Genomic DNA, 16564 nt, shown 5'->3' with positions numbered 1-16564 from the left:
TAATGGGGCACTAAATCCGTGTTGGCCAACGCTTTCGCTCATGTGTGATGCTCTTTCACTCTCTCTAGCTCTCTCTCTCTCTCTCTCTCTCTCTCTCTCTCTGGTGTTGCAATGTTTGGCGAAAAAGTTAACATTTTAGCTGCACCTTGGTGTGTGGCACGTTGCAAGAGGAAGGAAGTATTTAAAGCAAACAGCAGCTACGTGCTAAAAACTTTGCGTGTGTGTTTATATCAAATGTACAGGGTATTAACACAGACAGCAACCGAGCTGAGCACACACATAACACAACAAAAAAAAAAAAAAGGAGAAAGAATGTGAAAGTTGAGAATGTGAAACAAAGCAACGCCCCAAGCATATATTTATATGCTTTTCCAGCTGTACTTACAATACATTGTATAGTGGCTGGGGGTGTGGGTGGTTGGGGGTTGGGGGTTGGGGATTGATGAGCGCTTGCACTTTGCTTATTGCACTTTGAGCTGCGGCTATATTCTATAAAAAAAGCAGAAAAATTATAGCAACTAACAATGCAACAATGTTCAGATTTAGTGGCCAACACGCATAACTCTTTGTCCATTTAGTCTTTATCTGCTGCTTGCTATAAATGCATAAAATAAAAGGGCAAGCATTAAATTTCAATATTTTATTAAAGCTTTTATTTTATATGCAAATTTAGTTAGCCTAAAAATTAGAAATTTATTATTTAATACTAAACATTTTGACAAAGCAATGAAGCGCTCTATGCCTCTTAGATTAACATTTTTATCAACATAAAAAATACAAGCCAATAATTAATTTAAACTAATACTTTCAACATAAAAAAAATGCTGAAAGAAAACATTGAGAACATTATTTCAATTTCAACAGTCCCAAAATTGTTATATTATGTCAATTAAATTAATTTCCTAAATCTTATTCTTTTAGCATTACTGCACAATAATTTTGAATCAACCAAATACTGAATATAAATGCATAATTTACTAATAATGCAGCTTTGGCAAATTAATGAATAATTAATTTAGAACAACTTGATATTTTGGCTGCCAAATACATTGTACAATCGCATTTAATAATTAAATTGAATTAAATCCATTAACCTATTACTACTCTATGCCGCCCAATTCATAATAAATGGCACATGGCTTGCCTCCGAAACTGGAAGCAACTAGACTAAAAGCAATTTCTAGTTGTTGTATTGATTGAAATCGCTGCTAGGCTATTATTTCAATTGTAGTAATAGAATGTAGCAACAAGCTGACGCACAAGTTTATTATGTAAATGCGAATGTAGTCCTCTGAGCATTGTTTAACAACATACGGCTAACAACAAAAGCAACAACAACCAAGCAGGCAGGCAGGCAGGCAGGAGTTAGAGCTAATGAATTCTATGCTGAAACCTGAGGGAAAAGGCGATTGGCGTACGTTAAATATTACATGAACATGTACTCCACATATATCCAGAGCCTGAGCTGGCGCTGGTTAAAAAGCTAATCAGCAAAATATTGCGCATACGCTCAGTATGGCATTGCCTGAGGTTCGACTGCTGGGCTTGGCACATTTTACACTTAACTCAATTTGTGCAGCATAAAGCACTGACCGAGCTCCCAGTGTTGACCGCATCGCACTAAAATTTCAAAGCTTTAGCTGCCAGCCCAGCCCAGCCTGGAATAGCGTTATAGCCTACCAAGCAACTGGCAACTGGTACTGGCAGCTGTCCAGTTTGCACCTTTATACGTGGGTGTTGGCCTGGGCTGGTCGGGTACAAGTGCCAAGGGAGCAAGAGCTATAGAAAATTATTGCTCAACGGAAAACAATTATTTCGTGCCGGTTTCTAGCCATGCCATTAAAACGAGACGTGCCACCAAAGGCGGCAAGCACAAAAACAAAAACCGAAACTGAAACAGAAACAGAAACTAGCGTGCTAAACAAAACTGGGCGCAGTTAACTAAAACATGCACTTTGCAAATCTTTGCAACAAATTAATTGAGTTTTTCTTTAATTTGTGGCATCAAAATCAAAGCATGCATATATACAAATTAAACTTAAGCTGCTGCTACTTTCTAAGTAGCTATATAAGAAATTTGGAGTCTCTAGCTTCAATAGGCTTCGAGATCTTGCAGCTCATACAGACAAATGAACTCAAAATGTATACATTAAGCATAAGCTGTAGCTGCTGCGAACATAGAGATAGCTATATAACACAACTAGTGTGGCTAGCGCTTACAGTTGCTGAGTTCTTGTTGCTCATACAGACATACGAACAGAAAATTCACAAATCTGAAATAAACTTAATCTGCGCCGAACATAGCAGTAGCTATATACTAAATTTGAAGTCTATAGCTTCAATAGGCTTCGAGATCTTGCTGCTCATACAGACATTTTGCACAACTTGCTGATTCCCTTTGCCATTGAACAAAGTGTATGTCAAAAAATAAAAAAGGAATCAACTTTCTGAGCTGACAAGCGGGGGCAATGCGGCTGCTTGGGTCAGTGTGTCGTGTAATCTGAATATTGCCGTGACTGCAGGCCCCAAAGTCAGTGACTCTTGAGTATTAAATTGCATTTGTGCCTAAGGCAGCTATTTGGGTTATCGACACGACACGACGAAGTCGCAGCCAGCGGCAGCGTCAGCGTCAGCGTCAGCAGCGAAGCGTTTAGCGTTCATAAATGTGCACTAACTACCCAGATATAGATAGCTACATATATAAGCTAAACGGTTAGGCTCTGTGCCTGTCATTGATCTCGGGTAGCGGCTTAGAGACAAATCTAAGGAAACGAATTCGTTTTCATTTCGCTTAAGTGTATATGACAAATTCGGTTTACGGACAAGCAAATAAATCATTTTTATTGTGTCTTTCGGGGTTGCTTTTGTGCCCAGTGCCGCCTTTGCTTTCTGTGTGTATGCTCGGCCACATGGCGTATGTGTGATATATATTTGGTAATGGCCTGTAATTAAGCAGCACGTTTGTTGCTGCTGGCAGCGCGAGACTTCCGCTCGCTCGTTGCTGTTGTAACATGAAACTCTAATTACCAACGCAACAACAACAACAACAAAAAATAAAATAAAATAACTGGGATTAAGCACAGGCGCGCACACCTGAGCGAAATTTTTTGCACACGCGTGTGTAGCACAAAAAAACAAAAAAAAAAATAAGTAGAAGTAGCACATAATAAATACACTTACTAATGTTTAATTAGCCAAATACATGCGTTTTGCTTGTCATTATAATTTAGCTACCGGCTTAGCCCACAAACTACTGCTATGCATTTAAATTGTGGGCCAAATGTGCATTTAATTTGCCAGTGTTGTGACTAATGAGAAGCAAACTAAGCTGCAAATAGGCCAAAGGGTTAAGCCTTAGCATAAAATATGCCACTGGGAAATTAAATGTAATGTCCTAACATATTTGTTTGCCTTAAGCTCTGACCCACTGCCACTCCCACTCCCACTCTCGCTCGCTCGCTGCTGCGTTTGTCAGGCAAATTACATACATCAGATTTACGTTTTTCATGTTTTTTTTTGCTTTGCTCTTTTACTTTTTTATTTTTGCTGCCGTTTGTAACCTTTTAATGACGGTTGTTGCACATTATTCATACGCCAGCTGGTCCAGCTGCTGCTGCTGCCTTAAACCTATCACAACGGTCATAAACCAGCTGCTGCGTACACATAAACCGTGAGCCACGTTGGCGCATTAACATGTTTTCAAACAAAAGCCAGCCAGCCAGCCATCCAGCCAGCCACCCAGTCAGCTCCGACCCACACACAAAAGGCCACAAATTTTATGTGATATATGCGTTATTAGCAGAGCTGAGATTTTTGAAGCCCACCGGTTCGGGTCTTAAGCTTAAGGCTTAAGCCTCAGGCTAACTCGTTACCAAACTTGTGCATAAGTATATTTCTGTGTATATAACAATGTAATTATATATACATCATGCATGGCCATTTCATTCATCATGAGATTGAAGCCAGCGCAGCTTTAGTTGCTACTAATTGTATTTGTTTTGTTTCTGTTTAGCTTAAACGGCTGAGCAAATTAATTGAAGCACAAAATCAATTAAATACATAAGAAATTCCTTCAAAGTTAAACATATTTTTGCCGAATGCTCATAATTTATTTAATCACACGCAACAAACTGTAGCAATTTTTAAAATTATTACAAAAATTATGAGTAAAAGGCGCTCGCATCTTTAAGACTTTAGGACAAGCAGCGCTCGACCCATGGCCCATTGCAGCTTAAGCTGTTATTGATATTCAAATTATTGAGCTGCGCTTAAGCTTAATCTTCAACTATGTGCAACTTGGCATTTGAATAACTTTAATAATTATTACAAAATACCAAAGTTACTAAAAATTTTTCAAGCAATTTTATTGCTTTGCTTTGGCGCTTTAGCCAAGTTCATGCTAAATTGTATTAATATGCATAATTAAGCTTTAATTTGCTGCTGCTGCACTTACATTTAATTAATTTAAATATATAATTATTGGTGCATACATATTTGATATGCACAAAAGCCTTCAACGCGCAGTTGACATTTAATAAATAATTAATTGAATAAAATGCGTAAGCGAAGCTTTCAACAAATATTTATTATTTACTGCGCGCAGTGCATGTGCCAAAGTAAATAGTTAATTAATACAAATAAAATTATGTGCAGTTGCTGCCGCTGCAATTTTTGTTTTTTTTTTTTCAAAAGCTTGAAGTTGTATTACCGTTAGCAGCTGTTGCTGCAACTTGCCCTTTGGCAATGTTGTGGGCGTTGTGCTCTGTGGCTTAAGCTGTTGTGATTTATGCGCTGCCATATTGTTGGCCAACGCCAACGCCAACGCTGCTGCGCGCGTTAGTTTATTATATATTTTTAAAATATTTTTTGTTGCGCATTTTGTCGCTTTGTCGCGTATTTCCATATAAATGCAGTATGCATGGCATGCGCAACATAATTAAAAGCAGCAGCGCCCACATTCAGTCACACGCGTTGCACATTGGTCAGCTTATTTGGCTTTGATTGCAAAGGAATCTTTCAGCTTTGCTGGCTAATGAAGTTTTCAGCTGCTGCAATGCTTGACACCTGCGGTTTATTTGTGCTTTGACTTTTTAACGTGACTTTTTAATTAAAAATTCCTTGCAGCCCTAGCGATGTTATTATGACACCAAGGCCACGTTGCAGTGTCAGTGTCAAGTCAGCAAAGTTTTGCTGATGTTGCTGTTGTAAAATTGATCAAATCTAAATTTTACTACTCTGCTGTCCAGTTGAGAGACAGTTGCTGTTATTGCTGCTGCTGCTGTTCGCTTGTGGTTGTCGCTGCTTTGGACAGCTTTGGCGGTAGCTATGCCAACAAGGTGCGAGCACTTGGGGCAAGCTGCGCTGAAATGTATGCTACAAAAAAGATTTGAAATCAGACTTTGAGCAGCTTCAACTAGCCAAATGCACTGTGGGCCATTAATAGAGTTTTTTGCACATAATTGCAAAAGCTTGTGTGAAGCATGCAGCTTACATATAGTGGGCGTGGCAGCGGCTTTTTAAATTTAAATATCAATAGCCTACAAAAAATTAACTCATTTCAATTTAAAGATTTGGCATACAAATTTACTATATTAATTGTATATATATTTATTTTTAATATTTTAATGTAGTTTAATTTTTGTGAGGCAATCAATTTACTAACAACTTGCTGCCTATAATTATTAATTATTTAATTTATGCGCTAAAGTGTCAACAAAGTCGATAGTACTATATGTCGCCCACCTGTAAGTGTTGAGCATTAGCTTTGCATAGGAACTTGGTTTTTAGCTTAAATTGTGTGTGAGCCGAGAAATAAATACAAATAGTAAATATTATAAGCTGCCAGGCTAGAGTGTTGGGCCCAGAGCGTAGTTAGAGCTACTAAGTAGTGCATTTAATATTGACTGCTGGCAAGTCGTAAATAACTGCAAAAAGAAAAGAAAAATTAAAGCTAATGTAGGTCGTTGTTGTTGTTGTTTTGTTTTTTTGTTGTGTGTGGTGTGTGCATTATTCACAAGTTGAAATTGCTGCGGCGTTACTGATATCACATATATATAAATGTATGTGTGTGTGTGTGTATGTGTGGCTTAGGCACGTACTTATAGCGTGGCATGACCCCAAATGGGCGTGGCTTTTGCCGAGTCGTTTAGCTTTTGCGGCATGCATGCAAATTTTATGTTTTAATAACAAGTCTCTGGCATGCAAGCGCCGCATATTTTATGCCAATTGCCATGGCCATGCCTTAAGCCAAAAAAAAGAAACAAGCTCTAAACTCCCGACTCAAGCACCTGAGAGAGAGAGCAAAAGCATAAGCTGCACATGCTACCAATTTGCCCCAGAGGGCAAAAGCCGCCGTCGTCGTTGCCGTTGCTCCAATCATGTCCTTTGTCTTTGTCTCTGCTGTTGCTGGTGCTGCTGCTGAGTTCTGCCTGCGGCCGCTTTATTTTTAAAGCAATTGCTAACTGCCACGCCCATACAATATACAAAATATACAAATGTATGCTTTTAATTTTAATTTTAATTTTAATTTATTTTGTTGCTTTTTGCTTTGTGCGTGTCTCAGGCAACTGCAATTTGATTGCCACAGCAATTAAACGTGTCCACTTGGCATGCGCGGCATTTTATCATTATGGTATTTTTTTAATTCATATTTTATTAGCAGTGCCAAATGATAGATTATATAGTTTGCCTGCGATTTATATTTTTAGCAATCTCCACTGTGCTGCTTGCTACGGCGCCACTTAATTAAAAATTGCTTACGTGTTGCACGCACGTTCACCCCCCCCGGGCATTATAATTAGACAATGCAATTTTATTTTAAGCAGCGCTCGCTGCAATTTTAACAAACCAAAACGTACTTAAGCCAATGAAAAAAAAAAAAAAAAATAGTTAGTTACACTTAATTAACTGCGCAGCTCTCAGCTCTGAGCTCAGCAAGTTTTCACCACCGTCGTGTTGATCTCGTAGTGGCAAATTGGCTGCTTGCTGCTTGTGTTCTTCGGATTCACCGAGTAGACAGTGCCGTGTATTGAAAATATCGTATTCGGATGATACATAAACTTGAGAAATGCCGTATCCGGCGGTATGGTTATCACATTCAGACTATAGACGCCCTTTTTCAACGGACAGTCCAAACTCAAGTTGCTGCCACCAGTCGAGAGCATTTGCTTTGCTGCATTATTCCAGGCGCCAAAGCGTCGCACGTATTTCCAAAATTCACAAGTCCGCACCGATGAATTGTAAAGCACACGCGGCCGCTCGGTGCGCAGCTTGTTGTGCCGCTTCACCGGATGTTGCAGCAACAACAAGTTCCACATCGGTATGGGCACGTCCTTGCGCACAAATGTTAACGATGACATCGAATTGTTGCTCGGAAACATTTTCAATTCCAGACCATAATCCGGCGTGTCCCACATAGTAAAATTTAATGGGCGCATGAAGTAGCAGTACTGTTATAAATAACCAAATAATATATATAAAGAATTAAGCACTAAATTTAACAATAAATAAATATTTAAAAAATATTTACATTGCTTAAAAGTACTGCGAGAATTTTATATTAGTTAAAGTTTAAGTTTCAGCTAACAAAAAGCAAATCTATAAAGCAATAAATATTTTAAAAATTTTTGTATAATTTTTGTACACTTTTTTTTTTTTTAAATCTGTAACAAATAATACAATAATATTTATAAATCCCTGCTAAAAAGTATTCAAAATATACTAAATAGCAAATGCTTTAATGAAAGTAAAACGTTTTAAAATATTTTCATAATTTATTAATTTAATGTTCAATGTTTTTTCATAATTATAAGAATTACAGTTGCTGGCAACAGCATTAATTTAATAGTTGATATACAAAACAAAAACTTGTGCGTTTTAAATGAAAAATGAAATGTTGGCCACTTGTTTTGATTTCCACTTACCGGAGTGCTTAACTGTAAAATGCCCATAGCGAGCATAGATAACTGAAAAATACGTCTATAGCTGTACATTATGAAATAACAAATGTTACACGCTTGTCAGAACTTATTGGGCTAGCAATTTGACTAATGTGTATTTAAGTGAATTTTAATGCACCGTTCGCTCGAAATTTTACTTAATAACTCAATTTTAATGTCAAGTCATGTTGTTAAAAGCGAAAATTGAGATACACAGAGAGAGAGAGAGAGAGAGAGAGAGAGAGAGAGAGAGCAACATGAAAATTATAATTGTAATAATATATGCTAAATAACAAACAAATACAGAGAGAGAGAGAGAGAGAGAGAGAGAGAGAGATCTGTTTATTTACTTAGGTTGTCAGTTTGCTTGACAACACGTTGGGCCCATCATCATTATCATTATAATTAGCTTACGGACAAATTCTCTTGTAATTGTTTAAATTGTATTGTTTACATAGCTAATTAGAGTTTGTTTTGCAGCTCAAGCATCTATAGCAGATTTCCGTTACGACTATATAGAGACATGCATATATATATATGTAGGTAACATTTCCATTTCCGTTTCCGTTCTTACTGAGCGCGTTTTGTGCGACAACGACAACGCATTAAATATGCAAAAGTGTTGGCTGCTGACACCACAACAGCAACAACAGCAGCAGCAGCAACATCAGCAGCAATAGCAATAACAATAACAGCAACGACAATGGCTACTTTTATCAGCAGCAGAAGCAACAGCTGCCAAGCTCGCTCGTCCGTTTGCTCGCCTCGTTGCTGCTACAAACAGACAGACACACACACACACACACACACATAATCCATTTATGCTGCTGTCTTGCCCCACACACACACACACACATCGTTTCAATTTTCATATTTACTTACGGGTTATTTTCTAGCAAATATTTGCATTGCTTACCAGCCATGTCTATGACATTGGCTTTAACACATTTTCCAATTCGCAATTTCCCTTTTACACACACACACACACACACACTGAGAGTCAACCAATAGCTTTTGTGGTGTGTACTATAATTCAATTGCTACACCTTTGGCATTGTATTGAATCACGCGTTTATTACTTCATGTCGAACACTGTTGATTTATAATAGTGAAAGCAGCAGCAACATCATAAAAATGCTACACACAATTTTCAATTCAATTTAACACACACACACACACACACACATAAAGACAAATAACTGTTTGCCATACACTTGTCAATGCTCAAATGTGAGGCAGTGTAGCTACAAATTGCGCAAACTGTTTGTAACATACAAACGGCTTTAGTTTGTAGTGTGTGCGACTGTATGAGCAACAAGATTTCAATAACTATGCAAGTTAGAGTTACCAAATTTGTACTAGAGATAACATAAAGCACGCTGCGTGTTATTTTGGCAAAGTAACGCATCTACATAGCTGTTAATTTGAGCAAAAGCAGCTTTTTTGTTATACCCTGCAGCTATGAACTTGACTCACCCCAAATAATTGCAACGAATTGGGGCGGCCGTCTTCAATATTTATAACAACAGCTCAAAGCGCAAAGAACAATCGCATTTTCTTTTTGGAATTTTGAATTTCTTTCTTCTTACACACACGCACACTTAGATAGTTTATGCTTAAGCGTTGTTCATACAATTTTTTTTTTCAAAGTGTATTAAATAGTTTGCGCACTTGCTTTTCATACGTTGCAGCATGTGCCCTCTTAGCTTGACTAGTGTGGTGTATTATAGCAGTTCCAGCCTTGAGCTTTGTTTTTGCTATGGAAATAACATAAAAACAATGGAAAGCAACCACAGCCAGCAAATGCAAATGGCTGTCGCATTGTCGTCTGTCTCTTGTTGCTTTGCCTGATTGCTTAGTTGTCTGTCTGTCTGTCTGTCTGTCTGTCTGTCTGTCTGTCTGTCTGCCTGTCTGGTTTGTTAGCCCAAATGATTGGACTGAGTGTTGTACTTGCGCTGCGGTTCTTTTGTAGTTGTTGTTGTTGTTGTTGGTTTTGCTGCGCTTCGCTGGGCTGAGCTTTTGGCATTTATTTTGTTACCTTTGCTTTGCTTTTTTCATTGTGCGTTCTGCCCACAATTGCACATAAATATTTACATAGTTTGTTTATTTTTTATTTTTCATTCTTAACTCAAAATTATCAAAGGCAGCGCTAGCGTTGGGTTTATTGCATTTAAAATATGCACAGCTGTAGTTTAAATATAGAAATTTACACAATGGGGCCCCAAAAGTAAAGCATTTTGTCTAAGAAATTGCTTTTATAGCCCACAGTGCAATGCAGCTTAAGGTGTTTATATAAATTAAATAAACTTATTATTTATGAGCAACTCTTATAAATAAATATTAGTCAGTTTATTTTATTACAGTTGCTTGCGTTATTTAATTTGAAAGCTTTAAAGCGTCTCTGCTTTAGTTTTTAAATTATAAAAATGCGTATAAATTTTTAATATATTGCAGCTGCTAAAAATGTTTATATTTTTATTATATTTTCAAGAGCCTGCGCCATACATAAAATTATCATGACACTTGTTTCTGTTTGTGATTTAGCTACATTATTTTTATGCAACATTTTTTATGTGCCCCCGCCCCCCCATATACGTTGTTGAGGCTTTACAACTTTATTAGAGCAATGGCTTCTAGCTGCTCCACTCTCATCTCGCATCGTGTGTCTCAAATTTATTTATGCGGCTCATTTCATTTGTTCGCAGCTGACGATTTTCGATTTTCTATTTTGTGCTGCAGGCGCGAAAGAGTTTTTCGGTTTGGTAATTTCATCTAATATTTCTTGCTTTAGGGCTTTTAGTTGGTGGCAGCTCCAAATTGTTTTGTATGCATATATTGTTGATATGGCTTGTCTGGCGCTTAGGCGTTGAAGAGTTGTCAATACATAAAATGTTTGGCTCGGGGCCAATGTGCCAAAAAGTATGCCACACATGCTGCTTGCCACACACACGCACACACGCTCAGCATAGCCCTGTGGTTCAGTTGAGTAATCCAGACGAAAGATAATTAAAATAAATTTAAATACATTAAGTTCTTAGAATAATTTGAGTTATTTTAGTATTTAAATAATTAAAAATAATTTCTAAGTTTAGCAGGCTTTTGCTTTTTTTTTTATTCCCATTAGAGTTTGAGTCGCATGAGTCGCTCAAACTGTAGAGAACTGCAGGGGGCAGTGCCCAACTTGAATGCACACTTGGCCGCGGCTTTGCAGCGCTAACGGTGCATAAGCTTAGTGGGCAGAGTGTTGATGGGGACGACTTTGCTCATTGCTTATCAACGCCCCAATGCAATGCACTCTGGGGGCCTTGAACGTTTTATGATTGCACTTTTTAGCAATAAAATAAAGCATATACACACACACACACACACACACACACACAGACATAGTTACAGTTACAGTTACATGCACATGCCCCAGCGTCGTCGTCGTCGTCGTCAGTCAGTGGCAGCCAAAGGCAATGGGACTTGACACCAATGCTGAAACTTTAATAACCTCAGACAGTGCGCTGGCCAGCACATGCAATAAAATGGCTGCTTGCTCATAAAAATGAAGCAACAAAAAAAGGCACAGGCGAGAAAAGAACTAAAAAACAAGTCTCGGCTCTCAGTCTCTCAGTCTCTCAGTCTGCTCTACTCGCTTCTCGCTTCTCGGTTTGGCTCTAGGGCATTGTGGAGCGTTTGCAGTCAGCCTCTGTCAGCTGTCAGCGCGTCGCCATTGCAGCTCATAAACATGAGGGTCGTCGTCTTCGCCCGTTTCCTTTGCTAAAAAAATAAACGAAAAAAAGGAAAACACATCTCGTTCTCGTTTTCATTCTCGTTCGTCGGTTTGGCTCTTTGAGTGGGGCAACATGTCAGGCTTGTCTGCTTGGCTTTCCGTGCTTGGGCTGCTGTCAGTTGTTGTTTGGACTAGCGCATCGTATTTATTTTTCATTCATGCGAATGCTTTGACACACGGCCTGCATAATTGTTCAACTTGATAATAATTGTAACTAATGCAATTTATTTTTATTTTTAAGCTCAGACTGCAATAAGCTTAGCAATGCTTAATTATATTTATTTTAAACAATCACTGCTGATTTAAAATGTTTGCCTTGGCCTTTGTTATTAATTTTAATTTTTACAATATAAATTAGCTTACATTACTTGCTTACCAGTCTTGTTCTCAATTAAAACATTTAATTTGAATTTTAAATGTATTTTCTTCAGCATTGTTGACTCACTTGATAAAAAACAAATATAATGCTCCAATTAAAAATGCCATTGCATTCATAATTTGTAAGTACTTTAGACTCTGTAGCTGAAAGTGCACAAAACGTGCTTATAGTTTATGCTCAGCTTGAGCAGCTGCATCGATAGCGCATCAAATGTCACTATGAGTGTCTGTATGAACGCCTATAACTCAGCATTCCGCAGAGCTAGAGTTAAGCAACTTGCTACGTAGCTTCAGCTAAATGCAACGCATGTTAACTTATTTTTAAAATTGCCATAACATTGCTATAGAGTCTCAAAATGTTGCTTTAGCACAACTTTGCGCATTTTTTTTTCTGTCATTTATGATTTAAGAACAAAAGCAAGCGACGACTACAGCTATTTAATCATATATACTACTTCAAAAACACACATACACGCACAACCAAAGATAATTGCATGTAGAAACTCTGTGTGTGTGTGTGTGTGTGTGTGTGCAATGGAAATTATTACTCATGCAGCCATAAAGCTTAATAGCTTCGGCCGTCCTGGCATTTGGTAGAGCGAGTCATTGGCTTGCTGTTGGGGGGGCGAGGATGCATGCATGAAAATTACGCATTCGCCACGTAAGCTACTTCATTACATCAGCTTGTTATTGGTATGTCTGCCCATGTGTTTGTTGTTGTTTTGTGTTTGTCTTTGGCTTTGCCTATTGCCGGTTCTTAAATTTTCCGCGCCAGCGTCAAGACAAAACACCGCTCATCAATCTCTGACAGCGCCTATGCAAAATGCTGTGTGTATGTGTGTGTGTTTGCTGAATTCCCTGGGGCAACAGAACCGGGCGGGCACTCGTAAATTTCATTTAATCACTTGAACGTACGACTTTGATATAGTACGCAAAAATATTAAAATCCAAACTGTCGGACATGGCCATTAAATAGCCATGGCCCATGGCCCATGGCCCTTGCTTGCTCCATAAGTGCCCGCTGCGGCGGCACTACCTTGCAGAAATTTATTGAGTCAGGTACACAAAAAGCACAAAAAAATAAAAATAGGGTCAGGCCAAGAAGCGTATGCAACAGTTGGAAAGAGCGAGCGAGTCAATTGCTGGCTGCGGCGGCTGTTGAAAGCACAATATTGATGTGAAGATTAATTGCCATGGCCGCCGACGCTGCCGACGAGCAGCGCAGCAATATATGGATGCCAATCAGCCCAGGCCGAGCGTAATTAGCAATGCTACCTGTGTTTATGAATGGGCCTGGGGCTGTGGCTGTGGCCAACAGCCAAAATCATATCAAAACCATTGCCACGGCGCTTTAAGCGGCCAAGTTGAGGCAACAACATAATTAGCAATCATTTTGTGTGGCAGCTTTAGTTGCTGCTGCTTGCATTTTCATTCACTTTTTTTTGTGCATAGAGTTTCGCATATTAAAATTATTAAAAGCAGCTAGCTGCGCTCTAATAAATAATTTCAACAAGCGAACAGTCTGGCTCGCTCTTGGTTATTATTATAAGACCCATGCTATGTGTGTGTATTGCATGCTTATTTATTCATTAGCTTTTTGCTATTGCAGTCAAGTGTGCAGTGGGCGTGGCGTGGCGCTGATGTGGGCGAGGCGAAAAACACTCAGCGAGCTGTAACCCTCGGCAGAAGCTTTTAATGCGCAATATTAATATTGCATACTTTTATGCGTTGCACATTAACGCGTTGTCTCTGTACATCTGTGTGTGCGTGTGTGTGTGTGCGTGTGTCAATGAAGTGTTGCAGATACAGCTCATAAATTGAATTTATAACACACTCGCGTACAACATTTTCTAGTGCCACGCCCACCACTCAACCAGCAGGCGAACAGCAGCAAAATCAAAACAAATTTTACGTTATACAATTTGTGTGTAGCTTGTGAACTGTATAATTTGCTTAAATATATACAGTGAACACACTAGCTAGACAAACTTATAAAATAAAGCAGCTGAAAACGGTTTAACAAGCAATCAGAATTTATTAATGACAAAGCAGTTAAAACCAGCGCTAAATATACTTAATTTAAATTTTATTTTAAAAACTTTTGTGTCTAAGAAACTTTTATATCATTTATGCATTTGATTAAATTTATTGGTTTAATTTTAAATAAATCCTATAAGCAATAGGAATTTGTTTCTATGACAATTCAGTGCCTTAGCTGAGCTTGTAAATGAATTTTAATAAATGATACTTATAATTAAATCAGGCTTTTATAATGAACATAGAAAAAGAAATAATTGCAGCTTATTTGTATTTATATTTATTTATTGTTGAATTTATCGAATACTTACTGTATGCTTAATCACACATCAATTTATGCTTAAAGTATTTTCAATAAATAATCAAAAATACGTTTTCGGCGAATTAGAGCAAACAAATTTGCGCAAATTTCGCTGAATTTCTTTACATTAATATATGCTTTTGATTTATTTATAATAATTACTCAAGTTCAAGCTCAATCTGTATTTGAAGACAGCCAGAGAGTGAGAAATGTGCTTGCCACAAATTATGCAATAATTTAAGCTTATGCGAACTCAACACGAACGAATGAACGAACGAACATTCCCACTACGCATTGTTACAAAAAAACATGCAGATATATTTATATTTTTATTCACACATACACACATACACACGCACGAACATTTACATGCTCATACTCAGCATTTGGGGTTATTTATATGACTGACTCTCTGTTCTGTTCTGCTGTTCTTGATGAGTCTAACGAGTACCTGTCACTCATACCAACACACACACACACATATACGTGCATACTTTGGCGCTTTAGAGCGCGCACAGTTTTGTTTTGTTATATGACTTATTTATTTAGCTGTTGATATATTGCAATCCAATACTGTATAAACAAAAGATAAAGGCAACGAAATTTGTATGTCAGCCCTAAATTAAATGCGAGTGCCACACTTAAGTGAACTGAATTGCAACAGCAACAGCAGAAAAAAATATTAATATTTCTCTGAGGTGTTTTATTTGTCGGCTGAGCTCGCTTTGTTCGTTCGTTCGTTCTCTTTAGTTGGCCAAAAACTTGGCCAGCTGCATAAATCCATTTGAAATGTGCATAAATCTGTGCGGCTGCTGCAATAAACAAAACAAAACAATTGCAAAAAGGCTGCAAGGCTGCAAAAATATGAAGCCAACAAACAAACGTAGTAATAGCTAAAGCTGTAAATATGCAAAAGAATCTGGTTAGGTACAGAGAGTAGCAAATAATATAAATAAAAATGCAAAATCATGCAATAAATTAAATAGTTAAATATTTATAAAATAGGCAATGATAATAAAAAGTAACTTAAAAATATTTTCAATATATAAAAAAAATGTAAAAATAATTATACAATGCAAAATAATAGAATTGCTTATAATAAAAAGCTTTAGCATTAAAAATAATAACAATTTAAAAATTTAAATACTATAATAAAATGTAAAAGTAATAATAAAATATAATATAAAAATAATTATTAAATAATTAATAAATTAAAAGTATGTTAAGCATATGTACATAAATAAATAAATAAGTAAAATATTATAAAAAAAAGATGTGCAAAAAAAAAGCTAAAAGTTCCATAGTACGCAGCTCTGCCACTTGATTATGCGCTTCAACTGTTCTGAATGTTTATGTAAATTATTTATTTTGTGTTTTACGTTTTTTTTTTGGTGTTTTATTTTTTGCTTTTCTTGCGCTGTACGCCAGCCTCAGCTTTTTATTTTCATATTGTGCGCACAGTGGGGCTAAAGCGCTTAATTGTAGTTGGGGGCATGCGACATTTTCAATTCAATATGCATGCAGCTAAAAATTTATAGATAGAGACGCTGCCTCCCTCTTTCTCTCTCTCTCTCTCTTTTTATCTCTGCGTATGTTTTGTTCGCTTTTGTGAGTTAATAGAAAAAGTTGCAGCGACTGCATCTGCTTTTTAGCTTGTGGTGATTGCATTATAAGTTTCAGTCTTTTCAATAGTTATTACAATAAACTGCACAAGCTCATTGTTGCCACAGCTCGCAGCACAGATAACGAGTTGCTGCTGTTGCTGCAACATGCAACACAAACTATAAAAACTTTGAGCGCCCCCGCTATACAATTAGCGTTAACAATGAGACAGCAGCTGCTGCTACCACAAAATGTTGCCTCACAATTTCTATTGAATTTAAATTGGGCGTACTTATGCATATCATATTCGCAACCCCCGCCCCCCTGGCCATGCTGCATAACTAAGAGCAGACATGCCACAAAGACCGACTACCAAAGCCTTTTGTTATTGCCTTCGTCTTCAAGCTCAAAATCCCTCTGCTGTGTATAATCGATAAAAAAAAAAGAAGAAATAAATAAATATTTATAGCATAGCTATTTTTGTTATGCCTGCTGCGTTTGACAGCTAAAAATAAATATAAAATACTTGGAAAT

General features: G+C 37.4%; 3 protein-coding genes across 3 annotated transcripts in view; 2 read left to right on the top strand and 1 right to left on the bottom strand.

The window, feature by feature from the left end:
* The window catches only part of LOC108606200 (eye-specific diacylglycerol kinase), a 119739-nt gene that overhangs the window by 68110 nt on the left and 35065 nt on the right, over positions 1 to 16564 (top strand). The window lies entirely within an intron of this gene.
* The window catches only part of LOC108606205 (3',5'-cyclic-nucleotide phosphodiesterase regA-like), a 74623-nt gene that overhangs the window by 50007 nt on the left and 8052 nt on the right, over positions 1 to 16564 (top strand). The gene's annotated exons all lie outside the window — the stretch shown is intronic.
* On the bottom strand, positions 6930 to 7441 carry LOC108606202. Its single transcript, XM_017996066.1, has one exon. It carries the CDS (start codon positions 7434 to 7436, stop codon positions 6930 to 6932), a length of 507 nt encoding a protein of 168 aa, XP_017851555.1. The 5' UTR covers positions 7437 to 7441.

The sequence above is a fragment of the Drosophila busckii genome, chromosome X (genome assembly GCF_011750605.1).
Source record: "Drosophila busckii strain San Diego stock center, stock number 13000-0081.31 chromosome X, ASM1175060v1, whole genome shotgun sequence".
Lineage (NCBI taxonomy): Eukaryota > Metazoa > Arthropoda > Insecta > Diptera > Drosophilidae > Drosophila > Drosophila busckii.
This window is presented reverse-complemented; position numbering and strand designations above follow the sequence as displayed.